This window comes from Stylophora pistillata, chromosome 12, assembly GCF_964205215.1.
Source record: "Stylophora pistillata chromosome 12, jaStyPist1.2, whole genome shotgun sequence".
Taxonomy (NCBI): domain Eukaryota; kingdom Metazoa; phylum Cnidaria; class Anthozoa; order Scleractinia; family Pocilloporidae; genus Stylophora; species Stylophora pistillata.
The window spans coordinates 26,588,825-26,597,964 of record NC_142530.1 but is presented as its reverse complement, the minus strand read 5'-3'; the positions used below and the strand labels follow the sequence as shown (position 1 = coordinate 26,597,964).

Genomic DNA, 9,140 nt, shown 5'->3' with positions numbered 1-9,140 from the left:
TCAAATGATTCGTATAATTGTTGATTGCATTATGGGGGTTTTTAATAATTCCTTGACATTTTAGAATGCTATTCTCTCAATTGCTGTGAGCATGTAATATTTTAGGATTGTTTCTTCCAGGAAATTCATAGTTTAAGTTGTTGTGCTTATTGCGAACATCTGGAGCCCTAACTCTCACTGGCCTCTCAGAGTTCCTCTCTGTATTTAGGCACTTTTGAATGAGTACTAATCAATTGGTAGTTAAAATGCAGCACTAAAATGCAACAAATTACACTTGCAAGGAACTATTATGACACTCTTACCTTAGTTTATGTCCCAAGTTGTAGAAAATGAGATAAGTTACTGTTAGTTCACTGGCGTTGTAACTATACTGTGGCCCGAACTTTACCTTTGAGGCATAAGGAAGGTAAAAAGTTACCTGTACTACTCCTGAAATTTTCATGAAAATAAATTCATAGTTGAAATAACAATTTAAAATTTTATTTGATTAAAAGTTATTGAAGATTCCTCTAAAATATAAACATGTGTTTTGCCCAACTATTAAATAATTGTAAGGCTTGGGAACCAAGTAAGAAAAGCTAGCCATTTGAAATCAAATACATTTAGTTTACACCCAGAAATTTTTTAGCTTAGCACACTTTTGTTACTCTGTGTCAATGATAGAAACTCTTCAACAAATAAATCATATGAAGTTGTAACAGAACTGTACAAAGTTTCTCCTGCTGGCCATGTACCTTCACACATAGAACATCCACCTTATGCCCACACTGGTAAAGTCCCAGATCCACCCCTCTCCACTGAGATTAAAACAGAGAAACAGATTGCTCTCATGAGAACAGCATGCAGAACAGCCAGGAAAGTTCTCAATACAGCTAGAGATAATATCATGGTGAGAATTGTTTTTGCTCCTTTTATCTGATACTTATATTTCAGTTCCTTCCTTCATCTTTTCATCCAAGTGGTGTATCTAGTTCAAAACAATTGGTGAATTATTCTTAATTGGCATCTCTTTTCTCAGCTAGAAGGGACTCTATCATTCAATGGAACTTTGACACAATTTGCATGCAACAAACTAGGTGTTTATTGGTAATGATTATCTCAATACAATGTGACCATGTTTGATAATGACGTCAGTTTGAACACTGAACTGTAGGATTTTAATAGAATTGACCTGCATACATTCATTCTAGAGAAGGAGTCTGTGTCAGTGAAGACTTATAGATTAGAGTGCCATGCAACAATGCACATCACAATCTTTTGCAATTGATTTAGTTTCATGAGTTAAGTCAGTTTTATCTCATTTTTTACTTGTTTTTTTTTTTTTTTTAAGGTAGGTGTCACAACAGAAGATATTGACCAGATAGTACACCAAGCTGCTGTTTCGTTTGGAGCGTACCCTTCCCCTCTCAACTACAAAAAGTTTCCCAAGTCTGTGTGTACTTCTGTTAATAATGTGGCTGTACATGGTATACCAGACAGGTAATCTGGTTGTTCTCAAGGATTACTTCATTTCATGTTGTACAACTTAGTAGTAGTTTAAATATGACATGATTTATAAAATGGCAGAGTACCTAGTAAGTTCTTAAAGTACCTTTGAAATTGCCAAATTTTGTTCAATATTGTCAAGGGAAGATCTGATCTGCTGATCATTTTTGGCAGGTATTCTTGTAGGACTGACTAGGATTAGGATTAATGTAATTTAAGTACTAAATGATTATACAACTTGTTGTGAAATTATATTAATCGAAGCCAAGAAAGTATTACTTAACGCCATATAAACCATGTAAGTGAAAAAAACACTCCAACTAACTTTTACTTTCAACACACTACTGCGAAAACTTCAAAACTAGTTTCGTCTACGACCTCGTCAGTTGATGACAAACAACTGATGAGGTTGTAGACGAAACTAGTTTTGAAGTTTTCGCAGTAGTGTGTCGAAAGTAGAAGTTAGTTGGAGTGTTTTTTTCACTTACATTGTTTATATGGGATTTATACAACTGATGTGTTCGAACAAAATTTGGCAAAAACACCACCATTATGGCTGTTGGTATATTTTGTTTGTCTTATTGCAGTCGACCTTTGCAAGATGGTGACATTATCAGTGTGGATGTTTCTGTAAGTGTAGCACAAAATATATCTCTAGAGTAAAAACATTGTGCACTCCTTTTTGTCACTTGAATAATGAATTTGTATGGTTGTTGGTCATTCTTCACATCTTTGAGCAGAAATAGGTTTGGATCAGTGGTGAGACAACTTACAATGATGAAGCATGATGTTTGTGAGTGATTAAATATTATGTGTTCAACTTGGGAACATTGTTTCAGAGGAATTGTTTTCCTTTGCAAAGTTAATCATAGTAAATTATTTATTACCTTTTGACGCATCAATCATGGCAATACCTCAAATTCTGTTACACATATGCCAAAGACCGGGTAATCACTCTTAACAATTAGTGCACAGAGGCCATAATCATGTCCTGTAGGAAAGTGTCGGTAACAAACTTGAGTTCTTTTTTTCTTTTCTTTTATGATATGAAATGTTCTTGTGTTTTTTTTTGTTTTCTTTTTTTAGGTCTTCATAGGTGGTATGCATGGTGACTTGTGTGCAACATATATGATTGGTTCTGTTGACAAACAGGGTCAGAGATTACTAGACAGCTGTCAGCGTAGTCTTGATGCTGCAATTAGTATCTGTAAACCTGGAGTAAGGTTTTCTTTGATTGGAAACATAATTGAGTTAGTAGAACCACTTATTGGAGAATGTTGGCATAAATTTTGCTCTCTGATGTTGGTAATGATTATGTTTGTTAGGGCTCATGAAATTTTTTTTTTTTTTTGGTTTCCAGGTCTGTTGCTAAGAAGGATGGATTCACAGTTTGTCCCAATTTAGCAGGTCATGGTATTGGATCATATTTTCATGGATCTCCAGAAATTTTGCATACAGGTTTGGGATACTCGCAAGGCTTGCATAGCTCCAAAGTTATGATTTTGTTCATTTTTATTAAAACCTTCTTACCCAAAAGAAGATCTCTATAGATTTTCGTGCGGGACCTGAAAAAAGATTGTCAATTCATCTTTTTCCACCATCTCTTGATAGAACAGGCAGTCCTAAAGTTTAATTGTTGTTGGCATTAAGCCTCCAGGCAGTATGCAATAGGCGGATTCATGCTGACGTCATTATTTACATTTTTGCTCATTTGCATACGGCTTTGCATAAAGAAGGAAGCATGTTAGATACAAATTGACTTCAGGCAGCTAAAGAGCTAGAAAACCTTAGTACATGGTGAAATTTTTAGCTCTTTGGGTGTAATATTCAAGGAGAAATAGTCCATCAAAAACTGCAAAATTTCTGGGTGGCGCTAATTAGCTCATACATTCTATGTAAAATTTTGAGTTTTTAAACCTGTGTTGCACAAAAAGTATTCAATGCATCAGGCTCGTATTCATTGGCCGAGTTAATCGTACTTTGACCTTTCGATATTCAGAACTGATTTAGTTTTAGCTCCATCAGAAACTGAATTGCTTATGCTAATGAGGCAAATATTGTAAACAAGGATTCCCCTATATTACCAATGAAAAACTGAATGCCCTTGAATATCATTCTTTTTTGCTTTTCTTTCTTTAATTTTTTTTTTAGGAATCCGATAAGCTAGATAGGCAGTGCAAGGTGTCTTTTTATTCTGGTTTCATTTGATTTTATCCAACTCACAGGATCCTATGTAAACCACAGAATCTCTGTTAAAAGTTAAAAATTCCTACAAAATGTTAGGCTTTTATTTCTTGTCTTCTTCTCTTTCTCTTTTTTTTTCATAATAGGAAATTATAAACCTGGTAAAATGGCAGCAGGCATGACATTTACTATTGGTAAATATCTTTACTACTGAACAGCAATTTATGAATATGTGTGATATTACCTGGCAAGAACCTCCTTCGGGTAGACTTTGTGAAGCACTGACTGTTGGCATTGTAAGCAAATTACCTGCCCTTTTCCAAAGGACTAATATTCAAGTATTGGTTTCTCAGCTTAAGTATTTTTGGTGCTCTCAGACTTGCTCATGGTGCAGATTAATACTTTGGTAGCCTCAGCTGACCACTTACAAGGATGACTATGCATGAAGAAAAAGTTTAGGTGGGAGTTTTTGCCAGTGGGACTTTGTAAAGGCAGCAATGGGAGGAGTGTTTTCATTAGCATGCTGTCTACTGATAAAAGTTTTATACATGAAAATGTATCTTTCATTTTATAAAATGTAGTGATTTTGTTAAATATTCAGAACCAGTACTTTGTGAAGGATCTTCAGAAATAGCTATTCTAGGCGATGGTTGGACTGTTGTTACAAAGGATGGCAAAAGGTTGAGTACTAACTAAAATTAAGTTGCTATTGATACACAACACCAGTTTTTATTCACCCAGGCTTAGTAATTAGTGATGTATGAACATGATTTGGTAAAATTTGTTCTCATGTGACACACTGCAGGAGAATTACTAGTTGTTGAAAATTCTGCTAATTCAAGCTTGAAGGCTAAGCTGTCTTAGGGGCTTAAGGAACCATTCTATGGCCAGTGTTGGTCACGGTCATGGTTTGCCAAATACAAGAAATGAAGATGTCAAGAATGTATCATGGCAAAGGCATAATAAGCTAGGTTAATGGAACTGATTGGAAAAGATGAGAGACTACAAAACAACGATTTTTTACCAAAAAAAAATGTCCTGCATATACTGTTAGGGGAAAACTACTCTAATGTCCTTTTCCTCTATGGATGTTAAAATGAGCGTTATGTTTTCTCATTTCAGCATAGACAAACGGTATTTTTATCTTTAGACTTCTTATTTTTAATGTATGCATTTTTTTTTCTTTTTTCTCAGGACTGCACAGTTTGAACACACTGTTTTGATAATGCAATCTGGTGTTGAAGTGCTAACTGCTGATACCAAAGATTGACCATGAAAAAAAAATTATTTTATGTTTTATGGAGAACATAACAGATAAACAATAAATGAAACAAATTTTGCATCCTCTGTGGTATTTTCACAAGATTTTTATCTTTTAGCAACATTATCTTGTGAATTTAAACTTACTAGGCTATATTATTCTGAGTTGTTTTAAAAGATAAAATGCACATTTTCTTTACTTACTATTTTTATATTTTATTTTGTGAAACTGAATCCTACTTTATATTAAGATTAAGGTTTTACGATTTGGATATTTTTCTCTCAGTTTAAAACTATTCCAAGGATTTTGATTTTACCATCCTTTGCTTCAGATTTATGGTAATGAATACAAAAGATTAGACCACCTTTTGCATCAGACTTGAAACCACACCCAGGGGGGGTACTTTAGAATTTTCTGGGTGGGGATGTGCTGCAGGAACCCTGGAACCCTTAACCTGTACTAGAGCTAGTTCAGCTGAATTATGCTACCCTATACTAGAGTAAATTCCCCAAACCCCCCCCCCCCCATCCTAGAGTAGCTGTTTTCCAGCTAAAACAAAGAAGCACTTACCTTCTTTCTCTAAGTTACAAAAAAGCTAGTCCACCTTCCTTCCTTGTATAGTCTCGAAGATTAGTCCTAAATGAATCCTAATTTTGGATGGGTTTTGGACACGGGTTTTTGATTTTCAACCCCGTATTCAACCTAGTTGCGTTGCAAGTTACATGCTGAGCTCCGTGGCTGAGCTATGCCAAGCATGCACGTACGCCATTATAAGGAACAATAAATTGTTCAATTTTAACCAGTATTAGAACCACCGACTTCCATCTCAATCCCAATTTTTGACAGTTAATAATATCCAGTACTGTTTTATGATAGCCGTCTATTGACACTTTCTTTGCTTTTACTCCCGGGGCTGAGTTGCGTAAATTTCAACTTGTTGATTTGATGTTTTTATATGTTGGAGTGGTAATTCTCGGTTTCCCCAGTCTAGACAAGATCTTCAACCAACTGATCAGTTTCTTGAAAAATGATACCCTATTCTAGACCCAAATGCTCTGATTTATATACCCTATCCTAGAGTAAACTGCTTGAAAACCATACCCTTCACAGCGGCACATACCTATACAGCCCATATAGAGCAGTACCCCCCCCCCCCCCTGGGAACCACACAATGTGCAGAGTGTTCTTCAGAAGCACAAATGGGCAGTGTTTTCACCAGTTACTTGTTTCTGAAGTACTAACAACATAATTAGTCCAAGCAGTTAAATACCTGTATGGAGCTAAAACACAATTGGCTTACGTTTCATTATAGCTGGCTTAAAAATGTCAGGAGAATACTGTAAGTACTTACACTAACTTCAATGAACAAAAAAGTTTGTTAAATACACACCACTGAGTACAAACAACGTTAATCGCTCGCTGATCGCAAAGAGAATGCTGACAAATATGCCAACTGTTTGCTCATACCCGCCGGGCGTGGCGTAGAATTTCTGCTGCGGTATTTAATTGTGATAAACAAGTCTATCACCCGCATAATAAATTACATCGTGTTGCTCGCACGCACTGCATGCCTATTCGGTAGCCTTAAGTCCATAATGCTGTGCGAACCCGAAGTCGTACCAGTACTTCACATATCTGTTGTTTCGGTGTTGCACCATTCCTAGAACGCCTGAGAATATATAGTCGTCTTCCTAAACGATTTGTTTTACGGTTTGTCTTTTGTAAAGGTCAGATTTTCTGGTTTTATCGATAATTTACGAGAAATGCACCCGCAGAGTTCTGCTGGGCGTCCAAAAGGGAAGTGTAAAGGAGTAATTGTTTCGACAAAGAAAGACAACATGGCGGCTGAAGTTCCCATCGCCAACCGCCACGTGGAAAGGCCGATTACTGGCGGCTACGCTTTCTGTGCGTCGCCTCTGTACGAATCCAAGCCTCGTCTTTGACACTGGTAAGATTTAATTTTGCGTAAAAGGCTACTTCTTTATTTTCTCTAGACTTTGCGTGTTTTCTGAAGAATAAAATTACAGGAATATTAGATCCAATCTCTTGATAACACGACTGAAACTGTTTACAGTAAATGCGTTGAAGTTTAAAGTTTCACCGATTTAATTTTTGAATAAGTACTTTAAAAGGACTTTCGGTGCTGATGGTGACACACATTTTGACGATCGGTCTGAACGAAAGTCCTCTTCCTCGACCTCCTTGGGGTTTTCTATCCAACTCGGAAAACAACCAACTCGTCATCTAGAAATACGAGCAATGGAACAACGCACAACGAACCTTCTTTAAATATTTATTTTCAGTCCTTTAACTCAACAAATAGATCGCGTCGTTTCTTTCAGTGACAGTTATTTAATTATCCTAATTTATTACTTGTACTTTAATCGCCGAGAACTTTGCTCTCCTCTTGAAATCTTTGCCTTTAAAACCTACCTTGTAACCTCGAGGTAAATGGTCAGAGGGTATTTTCATAGATTACGCCAGCTCTGTAGATCTCTCTACCAGAAGAGATAAGGAACTGCAAGTCATTGAATTCTTTTAAATCTAACATTAAGAGATTTCTTTTTAAACGTTTCCATAATTGATGTGGGATTATACTGTTTCTGTTTACCTGTTAACATTGTTAATGCTACGGAAACATTTGTAGCTTAAGACCATCTGTAGAAATTTTGCATTAATATTTTGTTACCCCTTATTTTATTACATAATTTCAATGACTGTAAAGCACTGATAGATACTCTGTGAAAAGATTGAGTTATAATCATTTGTTATCATTGTTATTTTACTATTGTGTATTGGTTTTTTTTTCTGTTTTTGTATTGCCATGAAAGGTCATCTTCACCCAAAAATGTTTTAAAAAGAAATTGAGGACAGGTGGTTACCTTGTCCAAGTTATCCATATGAAGTTATATTATTAACAGTACAAAGTTGTAACTTATCTTTACCTTTCTGTAGGGGCTTTTGACCTTGCCTCCCCAAAAACTAAGGATGATCTTCTCAGGACTTCAGTTCTAGATGGAGGTGACAGCCTCTGGTCTGTTGGTCCTGTTCCAGATTGGAACAAGGCAAATCCTGGAGAACTTTTCTTTGACCAAGTAGCTGAACTTGAGAAGCTCATTCCAGGGGAGAGAAGCAAGGGACACTGTTTGGAGGAGTCTTGGATGGCAAATGTGGAATTTCTCAAGAGTGAAGAGATCATCAACAACTGGGCTGGTCCAGAAGAAAAACTTGATGGAATCAACCAAGCTGATAACATATGTGCTGGAGCTCAGAATGTTGGCTTGGATATTTGTGGAGGAAGGAAGGTGGGAAGTATAGATTTCATTATGATTGAGCAACAAACACAAGAACATGGGCTGAATGGGGAGGCAACAGAAGCAGCACTGTTTGATGTTACTCAAGATTCTCCTTCATCAGTTGGAAGTTCTTGCAGTGATGAAGTTTCAGACAAGAGACTAAGGAACAACAAGGCTTCCAGAAAGTTTCGTCGTGCAAGAAAGGAAAGAAATCATTCGTTGTTTGCAAGAGCATCAAAGTTGGAGCAGGAAAACCAGGCCCTGAAGCTTCAAGTTAATCAGATGCTTCAGGAAGTAATTTCTTTGAGGTCCATGTTCTCAAATAATACTTTTCCTGGTCAAGTTTGACTTTTTTCAATTAAGATTTCATTTCGTAATTTTTTTTTTATGAATGCTAACAATTGTGTGGTAAAGGTTTCTTAGGTAATCACTTACTTTATAGTAGTCTTGGTTAATTACTGTTCCAAGAAACTTATATTTCAAGTATGTTATGACCACAAGTGTTCAATTGAAAGAGTGATCCTGACTTTATAGATTGTTTGTTTGATTACTTTTAATGTCATTGGTACTGTTAAAATCTAAAGCAGTGTAATTTTCTGATGTTGGGTTAAAATACATATATCCTCTTTAGAACTCACAGACTATTCTAAAGTATATTCTCTTTTAGATAGTTTTTTTTTCTTTTGTAAGAGTTAGTGTGTTGCATGTATGCTGTTATTGTGCAATGCAAATGTAGTTTCCATGATCATTTCATCTGTACGCATAATTTTAAAGGAGTCAAAGGACTGTTTCTTATTTACAAGTATAAATTTGGTGTTCCAATGACTATATGATGTAATGTAGACATAACTATTGTTATTTAAGTGATAGAATTTGTTCACTATTAAAATTTTTATTCATGTCGTTAAAGGTGC

General features: G+C 35.8%; 2 protein-coding genes across 2 annotated transcripts in view; both read left to right on the top strand.

Moving 5' to 3' along the window:
• Positions 1-5,011, top strand: part of LOC111340738 (methionine aminopeptidase 1D, mitochondrial) — a 10,042-nt gene extending 5,031 nt beyond the window's left edge. Inside the window, exons 4-11 of the mRNA XM_022947628.2 lie at positions 664-889; positions 1,331-1,479; positions 2,073-2,115; positions 2,572-2,735; positions 2,846-2,943; positions 3,816-3,863; positions 4,271-4,349; positions 4,864-5,011. Coding sequence (XP_022803363.2) covers positions 664-889; positions 1,331-1,479; positions 2,073-2,115; positions 2,572-2,735; positions 2,846-2,943; positions 3,816-3,863; positions 4,271-4,349; positions 4,864-4,939 — 883 coding nt within the window. The 3' untranslated portion in view covers positions 4,940-5,011. The remainder of the gene's footprint in view (positions 1-663; positions 890-1,330; positions 1,480-2,072; positions 2,116-2,571; positions 2,736-2,845; positions 2,944-3,815; positions 3,864-4,270; positions 4,350-4,863) is intronic.
• A 1,542-nt stretch (positions 5,012-6,553) lies between these two features.
• LOC111341165 (uncharacterized) lies at positions 6,554-9,135 on the top strand. The gene is made up of 2 exons (XM_022948120.2): positions 6,554-6,878; positions 7,886-9,135. Exon 2 carries the CDS (start codon positions 8,092-8,094, stop codon positions 8,572-8,574), a length of 483 nt encoding a protein of 160 aa, XP_022803855.1. The 5' UTR covers positions 6,554-6,878; positions 7,886-8,091; the 3' UTR covers positions 8,575-9,135.
• The last annotated feature ends 5 nt before the right edge of the window (positions 9,136-9,140 follow it).